The sequence below is a fragment of the Cygnus atratus genome, chromosome 1 (assembly GCF_013377495.2).
Source record: "Cygnus atratus isolate AKBS03 ecotype Queensland, Australia chromosome 1, CAtr_DNAZoo_HiC_assembly, whole genome shotgun sequence".
Taxonomy (NCBI): Eukaryota; Metazoa; Chordata; class Aves; order Anseriformes; family Anatidae; genus Cygnus; species Cygnus atratus.
Genome location: NC_066362.1, coordinates 32,057,288 through 32,077,701, shown reverse-complemented (window position 1 = coordinate 32,077,701; position 20,414 = coordinate 32,057,288). Strand labels below are relative to the sequence as shown.

Genomic DNA, 20,414 nt, shown 5'->3' with positions numbered 1-20,414 from the left:
TCCAGATGGTGCCTGAGTGGTTGTCTAGTATCTCTCATATCTATTTCTTCAGCTTGTTTTGGTTATCTGCTATTTGGAGTGAAGCTATTTGGGAATGTAATTTTAAACTGGCATGCTATAGGCCATTATAACGCAAAAATGGAGCCACAATATGTATGCAGTGTATATATGAAGTGTACGTACTCAGATTTTTGATAAATACTCTTATACAGGAGCTAGAAATGCCTGTACTTGAGACAGAGAATGGTGAATTTCTTTGGATTTTGAGCCAGGCTGTAGACATATTCATGTGCTAGGGAAGCAGTGCATCTGTCAACTGTCTGTCAACTGTGCTACTTCTCCAAACACTCTAGTTCTTTTAGGTACTCTGATCAAACTTTCTCTTCCTGAAAGAAAGGATCATGACCTCTTAGATAATATAGTGGTGTTCAGTAATTTGGTAATTAGGAAAGCACAGATATGATGCAAATGGAATACTTAGCCTGATGAGTAAATTTGTTGTTGTACTTTGTATTAAATGTAGTTTTTTGGAGTTTGAAATCCTCATGAGACCACTGCAGTGTAGCCGGGAGATGGCAGTGGTGGTGGGCGTGACTAGGACAAGTCTAATGTTTATGCAGAATCTCCTGTATAAAAAGATTAGTGCTAATGGGGTATCTCAGTTAAATTCCTAAATGATTAATGGAATCCATTACTGTAGAAATGCTCTCTTATTTCAGCCCCTTTTTCACTTTTCTTGTTTTCAAGGTATTCGAAGAAGGAGAATGACATGCATACGTAAAAGTGATCATGTGGTAGTATCTGATCAAAGATGTGAATTTATACCTCCTGTACCAGATGTCTCAGAAGAGTGTAATACAGAATGTGAATTAAGGTACAAAGAGGTTCCTAACTGATGAAACTACTGTGGTCTTTCCTATTTTTGTTGATAGAGACTGAAACAAAGCAATTGACTGCTTTATCGTCCCTCCCACCACCTCTTCTCCTTCCCTCATTCCTCCCTTCTCATGTCTTTCCCTCCTTTCCTCAAATCTATTGATATAATGGGTTTGTACATTAGACTTACACCTTTGAAATTAAGTATAATTAATGTATTTTTCTAATTCTTATTCATGAAGTTCAATGTCTTTTGCTAGGATTGTGAATCTGTTCTCTATATTCTGTCACACAAAAATTGTATTACTGGGTACAATATATTTTTCACCAGAATTGTACCCTCAACTGGAACTAATTTGAAACACAGATGTGTGTTTTTGCACTCCAAAAAAGCCCACACTGAAGTGTTCAGAAGATGAAGGGTTAGAATTATAGCTTACATTTTTCAAAGTCTCCTGGGAGATTTAGACAAAAGGACCTTTAAATTTCAAAAGATGAGTCAAATTCTTTTATATTGTTCTGAAAATTCCAGTCATGATACAGATTTTATAGTTCTAGCCGTTGCCTAAAATTTGTATTACAATTTTAGGTACATTCTCTGAGTGCTTAACTAACCATAGTTTTACTTTTTAAAACATAGTTAGCTTTCTATAACAGTTTATCTTTGTAGGTGGCACAGTATTGGCAAAAGCGACTGCACATCGAAATGTGGCCCAGGGTATCGGACTATAGAAATCCACTGCATGAAGTACTCTGTTTCAAAAGGACTCACTGCTCCAGTGGATGATAGGTACTGTGCCGATCAGCAGAAACCACCAACCAGAGAGCCTTGTCATGGTGACTGTATGTTGACAAGTTGGCACTACACGGAATGGTCAGAGGTAAAAGTTCAAGAGCTTATGATTGTTGCATTATAGTTCTAGTTAGTGTTCATAACAAATCTTAATTTCTATATATTTTTTCAGTTTAAACAGCTAAAAGAAAATAATAATTGACAAATCCATTGTTGTTGGAGGAGCTAATATCAATCTCTATATTTTGGTAACTGCTGGATGTAATTCCTCGTATGTTTATAAGAAACTGTAGCTGTCTATAATAGTTCCCAGCTTGTATTTGGACGTCAGCAGAGAAGATCTGGGGGTTAAAAGTATGTGTTTTATTTGAAGTTTTAATAATTTAGTTCTGTATGGATTGGAGTAAAAGAGTTCAGCTTTCATCTTCATTAATGATTTTTATCTTGGAACTGCTAAACAAGGTGCCAAATTTATCTCAAGTTGACATAGTAACAGTCTATAACTTAGATGTAGGATACATCTGTCTAACGTAATCTTTAATGTCTCACATTTAAGACCGACAGTGCATTTTGACCTGCATTTATCATGCTGTGTTTCCTGTTTCATAAAATCTTCTGAACACTGTAGTGTTCCAGGAGCTGTGAAAGAGGTGTCAGAACCAGAGAAGCTTACTGTCTGAACAACTTGGGTCGTCATCTTCCTGACAGAGAATGCCAAGAACTTCCACGAGTTGTAACACAGAGTTGCAATGAATTCTTATGTCCAAGCTGGTCTGTTAGTGAGTGGAGTGAGGTAACAAACCATCTAAAGCTTATTACTCCTTTGGGCCTGGTCATTGATATTAAAATAAGCTGCTTTGAGTGTTTATTTTTTGTTTTGGTTATTTTCCAAAGTAAAAGCTCTTTAATCCTAGGACTGTGTTGATACATATCTCAGATGTACAATGGCATGAAAACTTCTGAAAAGCACACCCGTAATTCATTTCTTCTCTGAAATTTTGTTACATTAATGTGAGATAACACAACTGCTTAATCTATCTAGTCATACATATACCTTCATTTTTTTCTGAAGCAAAGAGAATTATCCCACCAACTGAAAAACAGAATTATATCCATTTTATTACAGTTTTTATGTATATAATACAATGATTGGTAGTTTACACATGTTCCCTGTGATATGTATACTCACATCTTAACTATTTTTTGTTCTAATGGAAATAAGTGAGCTGTACATTGTTTTGTATTTTATAGCTTTGGAAACTTAGCGTTATGTGTTTGCATTGATATTTACAAGAAATACAGAGTTCACAAAATAACGAGTTTTGTTGCATGGTGAACACTTATGAAATATTTGTCATTTATGTGACCTTTAAAATCCAACAGATTACTACAAGAAAGTGAAGCAATTAATAGAGATTCATGTCTTTACAAACTGATGACTAATATTATTTTACAGTGCCCTGTGACATGTGGCAAAGGAATGAAACATCGGCAAGTATGGTGTCAACTTAATGATGAACAACTGGGAGATGACTTCTGTAATCCAAACGATAGACCAGGATCAGTAACACCATGTGAACTTCATGAATGCGCATCTTGGCAAGTAGGGCCTTGGGGATCAGTGAGTACATCAGGATTCCTGGCTTTTGTCTTGTATTTCAGACTATGAGTGATCACAAAACAATACCATTTAAATATTTTAATTGGACTTTAAGCAGCTACTTGAAGGTGAATTGGTTCGCACATTTGTTTGTTCCTATTGACTATCTAACCTGTAATTTAGAAACACCCTTATGTAAGTTAGATGCCTAAAACAGACACTGACTCTGAGCCTTAATATCAAAAATCGCCAATGCTATTTCACATGAATGTATTTAATTTCCAAAATATTGAAAATGTAGATAGCAAAGCATTCAAATGAATGAGACAGGTAAAAGACCAGATATTTATAGGTGTGTCAGCATATTTAAGTGATAGCTTTAATTAAGACCATAGAATTATATATGCTAATAATAGCAGACAAAAAGATTTAGTATTTGTTTCCTTCGTTTTGATCTTCAGTGATAAAAGAGTTTCTATGTCTTAATGTGAGAGTGCTGTTCCTTTGTGTAATGATGCTTATGTATAGCAGAGGGGCTTCAAAATTCCAGAAAAAGTTGAATTAATTTTTGAAGGAAGCTTTTGTCCCAAATAGATGAGCATTAATTAAAAAATAATAAGGTACTCAATGCTGTGGAGCTTTCTTATGATCAAACTGCCCAAGCCAATAGAAGTATTGGATTATTTGGTGTTTCTTGTTAGTGAGAATTCATAACTGAATATCAGGTAATATTTTTTTTTTTACTTATAACCAGTCAGTAAAATACATAATAAATGAATCCTTTGAAAATTAAGCATGTATTTAACTTACACATTTCTTTTGTATAGAACTTTTCTCATGTCATATTTGTTCATGTTAGAGATAACCACGCTGTTGTCTAACATAGAATCATAGAACCAAAGAATCATAGGTTGGAAGGGACCTTAAAGATCATCCAGTTCCAACCCCCCTGCCATGGGCAGGGACACCACCCACCAGACCAGGTTGCCCAGGGCCTTGTCCAACCTGATCTTGAACACCTCCAGGGATGGGGCATCCACAGCTTCTCTGGGAAACCTATTCCAGTGTTTCACCACCCTCATAATGAAGAATTTCCTCCTTATATCTGATCTAAATCTACCCTCTTTCAGTTTAAAACCATTCCCCTTTGTCCTGTCATTATCTGACTGAGCAAAAAGTTGCTCTCCATCTTTATGCATCTCCATAAGCCCCTTTAAGTATTGAAAAGCTGCAGTAAGGTCACCCCAGAGACTTCTTCAGGCTGAACATTCCCAGCTCTTTCAGCCTTTCTTTATAATGTTGAATTCCTTTTGGGTAATCTTCTGGTTATAGGATGCTGGCATCCTGGCTCCCTACAAGCTCAATGCAAAAATGAAAGAGGAAATTAAATTTCTTTAATTTCTTAAAAATTAACCAACCCTGCCTTACCCCAGTTTTTATTACTGAGCATGATGTTTTATGATATGGATAATCCCTTTGGTCAATTTGGGTCAGCTGTCATAGCTGCATCCTTTCCCGGTCTGTTGCCCACCTCCAATATACTAGAGGGGGCAGAGTGGGAAAAAAAAGGGACACTGTGCAAGCACTGTTGGGCAATAACCAAAATTTGGTTTGTTATACTATTTTAGCACCATATGGTCTGCTGTGAAGAAAGTTAACTGCATCCCAGCCAGACTCAGTACACATTCCTATTCTATGCTAGAGAGAGTTTTAAAATATAAAAATTGTAGTTAAAAAATTAATTTGGATTAAACATAGTGCTATTTCAAGTGTGTGAAATTATTAACAGTGTACTGTAACATGTGGACATGGATACCAGATGCGTGCAGTCAAATGTGTTACTGGGACTTACAGAGTTATTTTGGATGATGACAGAGAATGTAATGCTGCTACTCGTCCTAGAGATAACCAAGTAAGTTAAAAACACTTTTCAGTTGGTTGTGCATTTTAGTTAAAATAATTTAAAAATGAATGTGGTCTAGTGACTTTTTGGTGAAACTTGCAAGAAACAATTTCTAGAATGAGAAAAAAAAAAAAACTGAAACTGTCTGGTCTTTTTCTATGCTTCAAATTTGGCCTTGGTAATTAAATAAAAGAAAAGTAATAAGGAGATCGGAGATTTGAAAATTTGGTATATATTGGTGGGGTCAAAGACCTTTTGTTACTTGTAAATAACCCTAATGTAGAACAATGTAAGGTTGACTGCTTGTCATGATGTTTAGTAATCACACCTAGCAGGCTTGATACTCTAGAATTCTGTTTGTTCTTAAAAGAAAGTCATGGTTACTTGAGGAAAGCTTTGATGGTGGCAGTAATGCCAATTTGAAACAGTATAGACTTGAATTATATATAGTTCAGTATGGTATTAATATGGTTCTCTACATTTCCTCCCCATCTCTGTTTGCCTACTTTTTCACTTCTTTTAATTTAAATCTATTGTTTTTTAGAAGAAATGTCTTTAATACAGTCAATGGGTTTACCTCTAACTGAAACCAATTAGTGTCTAACATGCTATGGATTAATATGTTGATCTAGCTACCAGATTGATTCTTCACATTTATATCCAGTTAGGCAGGTAACCACTTACCTCTCTGAGGGCAAGCTCTGATTCTGATCTGTTTTTTAAGGTTAAAAACCATTGGGTATTGTGGTCCAGAATAACCTGGTCACAAGTCACCAGCCCTGTGAGGGTTTCTTGAATAAGTTTTCAAATTATAAAAGCCAAACAGATTAAGTACAAATTAATTTCCACTCCACTCCACTCTAAATTGGTTGGTGTATGCTTCTTATTTTGAACTGTGGTACCTGTTTATCTGTTGACTGAAACTGAAGAATTTCCTGGTTTTGGTAACTGAAGGTATAAAGTGGCACAGCCACTTTCTTCATTCAGTTCTGTACCGCAGGAAACAGAACAGTCATGTTCATGCCCCTTGTCTCCAGCAAATTACCTCATATAGTTCTTTCTCAAAGCACAAATATTACCAGTTATGATCATAACTCATACAGCGTTAACATTAAATAGTCTTTGCCTCTCAATTTGAAATAAAACAATTTAATAAAAAGCTTTGAATAATGCCAGAGGAAAGTAAAAGATGACATTCACTGTTTAATTAATGCTGACTTATTGGAATAGTAGCATCTACCTGTTTGTATGAGCCATCTGCTTTATATTTGTTTTTTCTAAATCTTATACTTTGAAAGCTTTATTTATTTATTTATTAATCGCCCCCACAGGAATGTGAATTGCCCGCTTGTCCAGAAACTACAAAATTATGGACTACATCGCTTCCTCTAATCCATGTGGGGAAGGTGACCCAATGGAGATATGGATCATGGACTCCGGTATGTAATGTAATAGTGATCACAGCTGCCAGAGCAGTCCTCCATTCTGTCACCCATTTTTCCATAAAGGTGTCATTAGTATACCTTTCAGACTGAAATCTCCTTGAGATGATCTTTAAAGAAATTCTATATTTTTTTTAAGAACCTGTTTCTTTAAAAGGAGATAGACACTCCCAGCAAATTCTGTGTGTTTCAAATCTAGCTAGGGAAAGTAAAGGAAAAAAAAAAGGATTTGGGGGATGGGAGTTCTGAGTAGAACAGCTTTGATATGATTGAGAGTGTTCGAGGAAGTGTGTTTCAAAACAGTTTTGATCATTGTCTGAACATGGAGAACATCTTTCATTTTCATAAAATATGATTTAAATCTTATATGTGAATAGCAATATTAAATAGTTTGGGTCTTTAAAGATCCGATTTCATATAACGCATAAAATAAATGTTACACAACAAACTGATTTATACACAAACTCTATTTAATCAAAGAGTGTTTGATTTTTGATTTTCATACTAATGAAAATTAATTTTATTTGACAGAGATACGAAAATTTAGAATCATCTGTAAAAATGTAGGTGTTTGTTAATCTCTTGAGGTTCTTAATCAAGCATATAGCATTTTTATCTTTGCACAAACTGTTTTAACAAAATAGTAGTAAAGAGTGCATAGACTGGGGCTACTCAGAAGCCATTTACTAAATCCCCCTGGAACTGTTCATCTATAATAGCATCAGAAGGGGCTGAATTTAATATGCTGATATGAACTAAAATGGCAAATGAATTGTGAATATCATTTTTTATTATTATCAGTTGATGTAAATATTGCATCACCGTGAAATAACTAAAATGTTCTGGAAGTTGCTCTCTAATGTGTCTGGTTCTGGTTCTGCTCTCTAATGTGTCTGTGTATGGTTCCATATTATAGTTGAAATGCTACCTGTTAGATATGCTGAATTACTTTCCAAGAATGAAGGCTATGCACTTTAGTTCCAAGCCAACAGGAATTCTTAAGGCCTACACCATCCAGCAATATTTTGCTTTCCTTCTTGAGTGCATGGCTCTATACTTGTATATTGGTCTGAGATAAAATCTGTTTCTCAGTGTTTAATTCTAAAGTTAAGCTGATACTAAGCTGTGTTAGCATTTTCGATGCTTGCATGATCTTTTTTTGGCCTCATAAAGTGTGGTGAAAATGGATTGTTCTCTGACAGTGCTCTGCATCCTGTGGGAAAGGTGATCGTGCTCGCTATGTAAGTTGTAGAGATGCTCATGGAGGAATAGCAGATGAATCTTTCTGTGCTCATTTACCACGACCAGCTGAAGTTTCAAGTTGCTTTAGCCCATGTGGAGAGTGGCAAGTTGGAAACTGGTCCCCTGTAAGTATTGCTTGGAGTGTTTTTTTTTCATGTTTCTAGTTAGAAATTGGGACTTCTTATTCTGTACATGTATTATTGAATTTGCATCCTTTGAAACAGTGAAGTATATGTTTCTTATTGTCAAAAGTAAATAGAAATGTCTTTGGTTATTAGTTACCGATGTTCTATCACAAATATTGGGTTAATTTTTGGTCAGTGTACAGTTACGTGTGATAGTGGAACAGTAACAAGACAAGTTATCTGTGTCAACTATCATCAACAAATCAACGAGAATTACTGTGATCCTGAAGGCCGTCCCTCTAAAGAACGAGAATGTAACATGCCACCATGTCCACCAGTTTATCATCATACTCCAAGAATACATGACCGTCCAAGTAATTTTCCAGAAATAGGTTATCTTCCAATACACCATCCGCAAGACAATACAAACCAGTGGAACCATCCTTCTGTAGGAGGATATCAATGGAGAACTGGACCCTGGGGAGCAGTAAGATATTTTTTTAATGTATATATTATTTTGTTATCTCACTTTTGTGTAAACTTTTCTAGAAATGTTATTGCAGTACGGGTTTGGTCAAAAGAAAAATACATTTATTTTTTAAAAGAGTACTATTATGAAAAATACATTTGATTTGAAACATAATTTTTGTGCAATTTCAACTTTAAAATACTTCAACATGGTAATTTTTATTTGCAAATTTCCAGTTTGGAATGTTAACATTTTTTTTTTTAAATTGTAACCAACGTTATACATTTTTCTGATTATGCAATGGTGATATATATCTTTACATGTTTTGGTAGTGCTCTAGTACTTGTGCAGGTGGATTTCACCGTCGGGTTGTAGTATGTCAAGATGAGGAAGGAAGAAGCGCTAGTTACTGTGACGAGGCAACAAAACCTCCAGAGTCAAGACACTGTGATTCTGGACCCTGCCCACGATGGAACTATGGGAACTGGGGAGAAGTAAGATCATTTCACTTTCAAGTCGAAACGTTATTTACATAAGCTTAGATATAGCTTAGATATAATAATTTGAATGTGAATGAAAACATTTTTTTTACTTATTTAAAAATAATGAGTTTCAACCTGTTTATCTAAAATTTGTTCTTTGATGAAATACAGAACTCTAGCATAACTATGGGTAGTGTAAATATACATCTAAAAGATGTAAGTATTGTGTGATGCTAAAGGTGTACAAAATAATTGGAAATACATTATCGTATTTTTAAAAAATACTATAGTGATAACTTCAGAAATTCTAGTTTTATTAACACATGGATGGTATTTCTCAATCCATTAAGTACTTGCTGTAAAAGCTTATAATTGAATGTTGTAGTAGTATATTGAATCTTTAAACAGACAGAATTATTTTCCTTTACAAAAAGATGAATTATATGAGGAAAAACCACAATGTAATAGCTAGCCTCAGAAAAAAAACAGTGAGCACAAGAAGCTTAAAAGAAAGGCTTTTACTTCAAATTCCATAGGCACTGACTGGAATACCCGCAAGCAGGTATACTTATTATGTGTATGAAAAAATTAAGAAAAAAAAAAAAAACAACCCTCCCCCCCCCCAAAAAAAAAAAAACAACCAACCAACCAACCAACAACAACATAAAAGAACTCCCCCCTCCCTTGATTGTTGTAACAGATGAAAAGTATGAAGATAAGATGGTGCATCTAAAAAGTGTGCCAGGGTTAGAATGTTTTAATGCAATGTTATACGTTGTTGGGCAAAGAACAGTTTCTCCATTCTATGTATTGTCATTTTTGACCATGCGTTCCTGATCAAACACTACAGAAGGAGTTAGAAATGTTTTGTCTGACATTCATTCTGCTATAACCTCTTACGGTTCCTACCCTCTTCTCTTACTCTTGATACATCAATATCTAGATTTGAGAAAAGAAGAAAAATTGGGTGAATTTTTATTTATTTATTTATTTTCTATTTTGGTCAAATCTAGTTGTTTTGTTCTCAAGTCCAGTCTCAGTGTCATGTTTTTTCATGTTTATTCTCACAAATAGTTATTTTTCCTTGAAAGAGTAGATTTTCTGTAACTGAAACTTTTTGTATTTTTTATAGTTTGATAAATTATAAAAATGTAGCTTTGTAAATGTTTTGGTGAGAGAATAATTTTCTTATTATATGAAATTAGAGTGTAAGTTCTTATTCTTGAGTTGAGCATCCAGGGAATATGAAAGTAGACAGAGTAAATAATAACATGCATTGATTATTGCTATATTGCTTTACATCAATAGTTTTTGATGACCCTTAACAAAAAATCTGTCTATAAAATTTTATGTTTTAGTGTACTCAAACGTGTGGAGATGGAATAAAGACAAGACTGGTGATTTGTCAGCTTCCTACTGGCCAAATGTTGGGTGATCAAAACTGTGAAATTCTAGACAAGCCACCTAATATGGCACAATGTAATGTGCATTCTTGCCCTGGTGATGTTTCATGGCATCGGGGACCATGGAAATCGGTACGATAGCATTCACTAATATTTTTCGCTCTTTGTTCTTTCTGTCACTCTATTTCCCCTTGCCTTTTAAAAATTATATTATTATTTTATTTGATAACAGTGAAATAATAATGCATGTGGAAATATAGTTGCTGTATTTTTATTAAGCAATTGCTCCTGCTGTCATTGAATTAAATGGAAAATAGCCATTTATTTCAGTGGGAACAGTATTGTGCTCTGTAAAACATCATAGAGAATATTCTGAAATTTACCAGAAATCATTATAGCTAATATTGGTACCTATTAGGTTGTTCTATTTTGAAGGATTATGATTTGATCTGTGTTTTAATTTAAAAGTATATGCTGTAATTTATACTATAACATTATCTACATATTTATATTTGTAAAAAAAAAAATCAAAAAAGGCTTTCTAGTGCATAACTTTTCACTAATAGAATATTTAAATATAAGCTATCTCACACATGTATATTACACTCTGTCATCAAACAACATATTACTCCATATTACATGTACATTTGTGTAAAAAGGTTTATATTTGTGGTTTTAAAACAGTGACTAATTAAAGTTGTCTGTGTATAATTATGTATGTAACTATAATATGTTTTTGTCTATATGTCACTGTCTATTAATGTATAAAAATGACCACAGTAATTACCATTAATCTTTAAAATTGCCACTAGCAGATAATTAACATGGAGAAGTAATCATAGTATACTCTACAATAGAGAGTACATTATATTTCCCAAGCTATGAATTTGACAACAATATTTATTAGTTATTGTGCTCAATTTTAAAGAGATTAATGGCAATCAAAGGAGGTTGGATCTAATTCTGGTTCCATTAGAAATCAGTTCAAAACCTGTCATTAACATCACTGGGAGACGGACTAGGATAACAGTTCTATACATTTATTTAAAATATATATATAATTTAGTTCTTTGAATTATCATGGAGACGTTAAAAAAATATTATCCAATTTCAGCTTTAAAAAATTGATTAGCTTATATAATCTACTCTAATTTATTGCAAATACATTTTAAAATGAATGTTTGAATTAATAATTTACCACAGTTATCTTTCTTCCACTGTGCAAACAGTTTTGGTTTTGTGTTTAACAGACACCAGAGTTTCATCTTTAGCCATTATTCAAATAATTAGTGGTGACTTACTAATACTTTACTAATATATTACTTCAGGTGCTGAGGAGGCAAGCAGGGCATTCGGCACATCGTTGCCTTTGCATTAATAGCTTACCTGTAAGTTATTGCAGTGTGTTGTAAGTGGCATATATGGCTTAGCTTTGCAAAGATTTTCTTGTTGTTTTATATCTCAGTTAAAGCCAATGTAATCTTTCAAAAACTAAGTTTAGAATGGAATCTTACCAAGGAGAGAGTTTGTGGCTTCTGTTTTATATGCGATTGCAAGTTCTGCAGGTATTCAGTAATAATTTTAATTTCATGAGAAATTTCGTCTGTGACATGGTGTTGAGCAGAAACAAACCAAGTAGGTTCAGGAAATAAAAGTAGGCTCACATACTAAATATGGTGTCACTTTTCAGTAGTTTAGCTAGTCTGAACACTGCCAACACACAACCTTCAGTTAATTTTTGTCTCTGTTTAAATAGAACAAAATTTCTTCATTAAGGACAACTACTATGAAGTAGTAGAAGCTTTAGTCACATAGACGCTGATGTACCTTAGCACAACCAGCTCTGTTTAGTCTTCACCTATGGGTGGCTGGCCTTAGATGATGGCTCTGCCTGTCCCATGCCTTCCTGGAGTACAGTGTGCCCTCATATAGGGTGCTCTTAATGGTACATTAACATAAATGCTGTACATTTAGATGTAGTTTTGTCTTAACCATGACTGAACTAAAAGACGATTATTTCAGCTTTTTTTTTTTTACTGATTATTTCAGCTTTTACAAGGCCTGATAGTTTCCTTTTGATTTTTGTGTTCAAGCAGAAATGGATTCACAAAAAGCTCAATATTAGCAAAGACTATTCCAGAATCCTTAGAGTGCAGAACCTGAGCCACAACACTGAAAGACTGTTCTCGTTAATCAGTTTTCAGTGTCTTTTATGTGGAAGTGCGAACCTCCGATGGTGCTTGCTCTCTGTTTAGAATGTAACTAAAATTACACTGATCATTTTAATGATGAATTTTGGTTAGACTTTTGAAGAAGTTTAAGGTTCAAATCACTGAAAGTTGGCCATGTGCACTACAGTAGCTGTCCACTGTTCTCTCTTGAAATCTAATCAATTACATGGGGAAGTACCAGGTATTTGACCTTTTTTAGTCTTTGAATTGCTTCAGACCACGATGAGCTGGCATCTAGTGATTTGTAATGCCTGGCTGCTTGAGCTTGTCCAGTTCTGCAAAAGAAAGGAAACTGATTAAAACGACTCGGAATAAATTCTTCAAAATAATGTTTAATCTGTCTTCTGAAGCAATAAATAAAAGACTTCAGTACCCATTTCCTTATCTGAGTTTAATCATATCATGCGGAGATAAGGGAGTCAGGCAAGAGCATTTCCAATGTCTGCTCTGGACAGAAAGGCTTCTACTATGTCCAGTACAGACTTATAAACCATTTATTGTAGGGCTTTTTTAACAGTAAATATTGAGAATTAAAATTGTGCAATAGAAATAATGATCCCAGATGCATAAATTTGTGTGACTACCTTGTATTTCAAAAGAAGCAGCTTCTGACCACTTGAGATAATTAGCTAATTATTGATTAACTAATTCCATACTATTGATGTAATAAATCTTACAAAGGCTGCTGGTTGGAGCAGATACAGAATGACAAGGTGAGGTTTGCAGCATGTTAATGTACAGTATCTTTCCCCCTTCAGTGCAAGCTGGGTACTTCTATTTTAGGATAATAATCTTGCTTATACTTAGGGATAGCTCTAACTCAGATGCAAGAAAATTTACTACCATGTGGAAAAGAATGTTAGTTCAGTTAGTTCAGGTCTGTTCCAAAAATCAGCAGTAAAAATGTTTTTGGTTCTTCATCTTGATATTCTAGGCTGATACTTTGTATAGATATTTTTAGAGTTGTGAACTACCATTAACAGTACAGCATGAGAGAAGTAGTAAATTACTTATGGCTGAAGTCTAAATTAATGAGTCATTATCTAATTAATTTTAATCAGATTCAGAAACTTTGATTGTTTGAATTCCTGAAACTTTATTCAGTCCAGAGTTTTCATATTCATGCTATCCAAGCCAGAGAAGCACTCTGCAGTTTTACAGATGGCTAGGAAACACAGCTTTTTGCTTGTAAGTTGAATTCATTTGACCTGGAGGTCACTGAGAGACTCTGGCAATGATCTTTTTATCTTTAGCTTACTTTTTCTGCCCTGTTATTTTTTAGCAGGAACTGAATTCTGCTCTTCTTTTGTTCAGCCTTTGTATCAAATTCCAGAAAAAATGGAGTGTGTTTACACCGTCCCTGCATCCTGAGGGACTTTGGATTATTGCCTTGTTTGTAAAGAACATTGGTGTCAACTCCTATGTAAATGAGGTTGATAAAATATTTTATGAACGTTCCTGAGTTCAAATGTTTTAAGATAATGTTTTAGCCTGATTGGTTTGTATCTAAGTACACTACCTCATTTTTGATCCATGAAAATTATGATACATATATATTTTGATGTGTACGTATCTATAATGAGTTTATAAGTTATTATTTACTTCAGGTAAATACGTTGTTTGCTTACTTTAATGGAGTTGCACCACCAGTAAATCTGGCCTGTGTGTCTTGGATATTTTTCTTTTAGGCTACTCTGGTTTCATTGGTGAAGGGATTGAGGCAATGATCCAAAACTACACGAAAGAATGAATAAATTACAAGCTACAAAGTATGGAAACCATATGTCACATTATATAATGTCAAGAAAAATTCCATAGCATTCTGACAGCTGGCTGAGAGTACTTTGTTATAATACAGATTTTTATTGTATTCCTTCCTACTTTCCACAGTGCACTGTTGGGTTTTTGGTTTTAGTCCATGCGGTAAGACTTGAGGGTTTTTGTATTAATTTTCATCGTAGTGGGTCAGGTTTTCTGACCTTAATGTCAATAAATTATTTTTTACCCCAAGCATGAAAAGGGAGAGTATAACAAATTTACCAAGATACCATAAAATTTTAAAACTGAACTGTAGTGACTAGATTTAACAAATTTCTCCCAGAAGTGCTTTAGGATAATGTGACTTTACTTAGTTCAAGAATATGGTTATTTTACTTTACTTTACTTTACTTTACTTTACTTTACTTCATTTCATTTCATTTCATTTCATTTCATTTCATTTCATTGAACAGCATCTCCCATATCTAAATGCTTTAGTATTCTTAACCAAACTATTGTCTCTTACCTGACAAAATATTATGTGGGAATATAATTGAACCAACAGTTAATCAGTTCAACGGTTATGCTTAAATACACCAAACCTACGGTGCACATGGTCTTCTAAAGCTTTTGTGGATACCAGTAATGTAAAGTAGGTATACTAGAGAATAAAATACTATTTTTAGCATATAGTACACAATAATATTAAATGTAATTTTACTTATGAATCCAGTAATTGACATATTTATCGCACTCTAGTTTTCCGAGACTAAGGACATAGAAAGTGCTGACTGGTAGCTGATAGATTGACCCACTCTGCTGCAGAAGGTACCTGTTACAGCAGGTTTAAGGACTCCCCAGCTGTAAGCTGTCTGTAAACTGGAAGCTGTTCACCTGCCAGGTGAAGTGCAGTACTTGGCTGGGAAAGAGTTTGACGCAGTAGCAAGTTAAGACATTTCTGGTGCCAAAGCACTGGCCTGGTACCCAAGCAAAATGTGTAATGTGAACATACTTTTTGTTTTACTCTTCCTTCTGCTGTTCAACAACTGATGACTTGTTTGAACAATCTGTCCTGAAACTTTGCCATATACCAGTTGTGCAGTCAAATTGTAATTGGAGGATTATTTTCTTATTTAAAGTTTTTAAAAAAAATTTCTGTAATTAAAGGGACCTTAAATTAAAAGTGGATAATTAAAACTTTCCTAGGAATATTGCTTTTGCAGAGTGCTTTCACACCTGTTCAAACTATTAAAATAACGAAACACTGACAACAAGCTAGTCAGCTCAATTATACTTTGTTTTTAGTTAAGAAATTGAGTGTCACAAACAAGTGTTTCACTAACAGTTCAAATTACATTGAAAAAGTCCCAGGGAAAAAAAAAAAAAAAACAAAAAACAAAAAACAGTTTAGGAATATTAGGTTGTTGTTGTTTTCAGAGTTCTTTCAGAACAATATAAATCTGGTTGTGCTGTGTCTTTATGGTCAGTGTTACAGGTAATGTTCGACCCTTACAGATAATGATTATATTGTGTTTGTGTGAACTGTTGATAAAATAAAGATTTTTTTCCTTACTCTTATAGTTTTTACATAATTTTGTAAGTATTATTTGTGATTTCATATAAATTTAGGCATAAAAAGAGTGGATCAGCTCATCTTCTAAGTTAGCTTTAAGTGTCAGAAATTCTTATGTACTGCCCTTCAGACACATACCATAATAGTCTTCAAAGTAGCTGTTCTTCTAGTTTTTCAGTTTTCTCTTGAGTTATTTGCTTCAGAAGAATTTCTGTTTAATTCTGTCTTTGCAGTAGTGGAAGAAGTCTATTATTACTTTTAAGAGTATAAATTATTTTTTTTAAATTGACATCCCAGTTCCTTTCCAGTGATGTTATTGCCAGGCATCCTATCAATCTCTGCAGGAGCAGAAACAGCCTAAACATGCAAAAGTAAATATTTATTTGTTTTCATTTTAATGCAAAAAAAAAAAATGCTGTGTATGATAAGTGCCTTCATTTTTTCTAATGTGTAAAAAGTATTTATATCTTTAAAGATAATCTTTTATATTAAAAGGGAATTCAGGATCCGTGAACTTGGTTTTCAAAACCAGCTTCAGTCTTATACCTCTACTTCTGCTGCTGCCTAATGTCGAACTTCAGAATACCTCATTACCAGTACAGCACGTTTATTTAATATCCCACGGGCTGAAATCTTAATGTTAGCATATGCTATTCATTTTTAAAAATTCTGGAAATGGGGAGTGCCTTTTCAGAGATAACTGATAACATATGTCACTACCCAAATAATGTCATGAAACAGGCTTGGGACAGTGGATTTCATTTAGGGTAATTCTGATAAAAATGAAAGAAATTACTTGTTTTCAAAATTCAAAAGCAAATATTTATGTGTACTGTTCATCAACTTTAGAGTACATTTCTCCATTTTGGTGCTATGTTACCTGTATATCTTGAAATAATAAATAAGTTATAATGTATGTCTGATAATTTAATTTAATGACTGTGACTTGTGTCTGTGAAATACAGTTGCATTTTAACCCTTCTTTTTGATGCATGTTGTGTGGCTTTGTGCTTATATTTAATGTGTCTTTTATTAAGGAATGCTAATGTTTAAAGTCCTTAGAAAAAAAAAGAAAAAAGAAAGGAATTAACTACTTTTGCTGAAAGTGCTTTTTTAGCACCGAGTAATCTTTGTGTTGCACTGAACTTCTTATGATATTTTAATGACATTGTTTTCATGGAGTAAGCACCTTCAAAATTTCCCTCTGTAAAAGATTAAAGGTTGCTGTTCCATAGAATTTGTAAAGGATCTTATACTTGAACAACAAGAATAAAACAAACTTGTTTCTGAGAAAATCAGCAATTGATGCCATTGCTCAATTAGACTGAAGTAGGCTGATGACTTCTGATCTCCTATGATAAAGATACGTGTCATTTAATGCCTTTTGCTGGAGCTGTCATTTTACAGCCCAGTCCTGCTCCCACATAGTCAGTGACAAAAGGCATAGAAAACTGAGGATCATAACACAATGCTCAACTCATATAATCTCAAAGAGAGAACATTTTCTCACATTCCTAAAACACTTTTACATAACTTTCAGACCTTTCATGTATGAAGAGGACATGTAAGAGGGGAACACAGTCAAAGTAAAAAAAGAATATCATGAGAGGGGAAAAAAAGGGTGATCTTGGTGATCTTTAACACCATTCCTAAATATATATAGCCATTCACTGAAAATGAGTGTAAAGCTACTCATATATTTATTTCTTTTTGTAGTACATGAATTTTCAGAGAAACCTATGGGTTCTGTGTGGCCAGATCCATAAAAAAAAAAACATTCTGAGCTGCCTGTGGCAGCTATGTGGGGCAGTTCTGAAAATTCCAGTCAGTGCTCATAAACATTGCCCCAAAGCGTTTTTGAAATCCAAATTTAAAAATTACTAAACATAGATTGAAGTGTTAGCATTGTCTAAAATTTATGGAGGTTGCTACGCATTTTGGTTACCTGGCATCTGTTAGGAAAAGAACAAGATGTTCCATAGCTCCCTAATAGGAGAGTTCCTAGTCCTTTCTGTGAAAACAAGTTATCGTGGGAGATAGCCTGCTCCACTAATGCTATATTGATCAGTGTATGTGCTAGCATGAATCTAGCTATGGCCTTTGCACTTCATTGAGAGCAGGATTAGATTTCCTGCTGTTGCAGTCCTTCAGAAGCTTGGGTATATGCTCACATTTATGCACATAACTGAGTAATGTTGAAAAGATCGGTCTGTAAGTAATTGAAAATACACAGAAGAATGGCTTAGGTTGAAAATAAACTGGAAGACAACATGCAAAGGTGGGTAAAATGTTGTATTTCTCATGTTCTAAAATATCCTTATAAACATCTATTCTTGCCCAGTTAATATTTAAAATAATATGTTATTTTTCTTAATTCTTTAGCTGATATTTAATGACATTCCTTAGAAAGAGTTATATTTTTGCATGCTTCTAGAAAGTTTACAAAATTTGTGACCATACTGTATCATTGCAGTATATATTGCTCTGTTTCCATTTTTTTTTCAAAGTTTAAATTAAAATAAATGAACGAAAAAAAGTGAAGTGATAGATTTTGTAGAACAGACAGAAAAAGTTCATATGTATTTGGTATTGCTTTAATTTCTGGTCTACTGTTTTGCTGCAGCTAACGTTATTGAAAATGATAAACCAGAGACTGCAGTTAGTGGGATCCAACGTTCCCTTCTGATCATGTTTACCTTTTTGCAAACTCAGCTTAAAGTAATTCATCTGCTATAGTAAGACTGCATTATGTCATTATTTCTGTAGTTTGCTGGTTGAAAAGACCCTATGTCTTAATATAAAAAAGGAGAATCCATAAAATGAAGTTTTAAATTGTGAAAAGTATAGAAACAAATCATTTTATCTGTGCAATCACTCTGTGAAAATGTGGCTCCCACACCAGAGATCCTCCATCATATTAAAAATATAGTCCATCTTCTACTGTGAAAATCTATATATAAAATGTCACTCTCAAGGGGCAAACATTACTTTTCAGTGAGAATGCAGATCATGTCATTCCCATACTTTTGTTCAGTCTTCCCAAGCTTCGTAAGAGGCAGGAGGCTATATCCAGACTCCCTGTGATGCACTGTTAAATTGTCCTGTTGTTGGAAGTAGTAATAGATCAGTTTGAGTTTTATTGTTGTTTTTGTTTTGGTGGTTGGTGGTTGGTTTTTTGTTGTTGTTGTTTTTTGTTTTATTGTTTTGTGGAGGTTTGTGAGCACAACTGCTGGATGGACACAGGAACATCTGTTGTTCTGCCTTTGGAAAATATGTCTGGGAATTTATCCTTTGATTGGAAACAGGAAAAAAAAAAAGAAAGAAAAAAAAAAGGTGTTTCTTTTGCTCTCACCATATCTCCTATCTCCATTTCTGACTCCCTTCTTTCATGATACTTGCACTTTACTTACAATTTGTCTCCAGTGCTGCTGCCTTCATCTAGTTGCTAACTTCTGTTACATTCTTGTGGAAAAAAGAAAGAATAAAGAATAAGACTTGCTGAAGTCTAGCCACGCCAGAAATTTTCCATCTGCAATGGTGCAATGTTAAACATGCCTGCACTAAATATTTTCTGGGAGATATCTCAAAGAAGGCAGAGAACAGAATTGCTGTTCAGTCTTGTAAATTTGCCACAAATTTGTACCCATAGATTAAGATTTTTCAGAAAGACCTAGTGAGGTTCTGTCTCTGTTCCTGTTTGCCATTGATTTCAGAAGGAGAGGTAAGGCAGAATTGTCTGGTTTTGGTTTTTAATTTTCCGCTGTTCTTGTGTTTTTACTTGTTGGTTAGCCTCAGCCATCTGTCTCCATTGTATATACCATCAACTGAAAGGTGATAAAAGTTAGGTACATGTACCAGATACACTGTTGCAGGAATGCTTACTGAGCAATGCTGTTTGTCAGTTCTCTTCCCCACCCGCTTTGCTTCCCCCCAGCAAATAAATAAGCTGATCATACTTCTCATTGTTTTAATATATGTTCTGATTAATTACAGTGATAATGTTGCTTGAATGAGGGGTGATGGTGAAGTTCTTAGCAGAGGTATATGCAGACCCTTCAGTGACACGTAAGGCCTATCCAGGCCTGCACATGAGGTAGCATAGCCTGCCAAATGGCTGCTGAAAGGAGACAGAAATACCCATTGTTTTTCTGATTCTCAGGTGGCAACCAGATGCAATGGACTCAAATCAAGAGCAAGTAAGGCAGGAAGAGTAACTATACAACTGAATTTTTACTGTAGTAGAGAGAAGATGAAATAGAACCTATAAAGGAAGTGTTAAATGAGTTACCAAATGTGACATGTCATTACTGTTGAAGGTGATCACGTTAATCATCCACTTGTGAAATAGTGACTGTTATTTTTAAATTTTCAAAAATATCAAACACATGTTAATAGCAACAGAAAATATCTTCAGTTAGCACAACGCTTGTTTTTGCATCTCACTGGTGTTGTCATATATCGGTGCTAGCATGTCTGCCGCTGGGTGTCCTTTAGGTTACTGTTGTGTATAATAGTGA

The 20,414-nt window shown here is 34.2% G+C and overlaps 1 protein-coding gene across 1 annotated transcript in view; it reads left to right on the top strand.

The window, feature by feature from the left end:
- The window catches only part of ADAMTS20 (ADAM metallopeptidase with thrombospondin type 1 motif 20), a 94,672-nt gene that overhangs the window by 51,277 nt on the left and 22,981 nt on the right, over window positions 1-20,414 (top strand). The window contains exons 19-28 of the mRNA XM_035544066.1: window positions 748-874; window positions 1,547-1,757; window positions 2,298-2,462; window positions 3,126-3,290; window positions 5,059-5,181; window positions 6,504-6,611; window positions 7,817-7,981; window positions 8,178-8,468; window positions 8,783-8,944; window positions 10,291-10,467. Of these exons, the coding sequence (XP_035399959.1) occupies window positions 748-874; window positions 1,547-1,757; window positions 2,298-2,462; window positions 3,126-3,290; window positions 5,059-5,181; window positions 6,504-6,611; window positions 7,817-7,981; window positions 8,178-8,468; window positions 8,783-8,944; window positions 10,291-10,467 (1,694 nt within the window). The remainder of the gene's footprint in view (window positions 1-747; window positions 875-1,546; window positions 1,758-2,297; window positions 2,463-3,125; window positions 3,291-5,058; window positions 5,182-6,503; window positions 6,612-7,816; window positions 7,982-8,177; window positions 8,469-8,782; window positions 8,945-10,290; window positions 10,468-20,414) is intronic.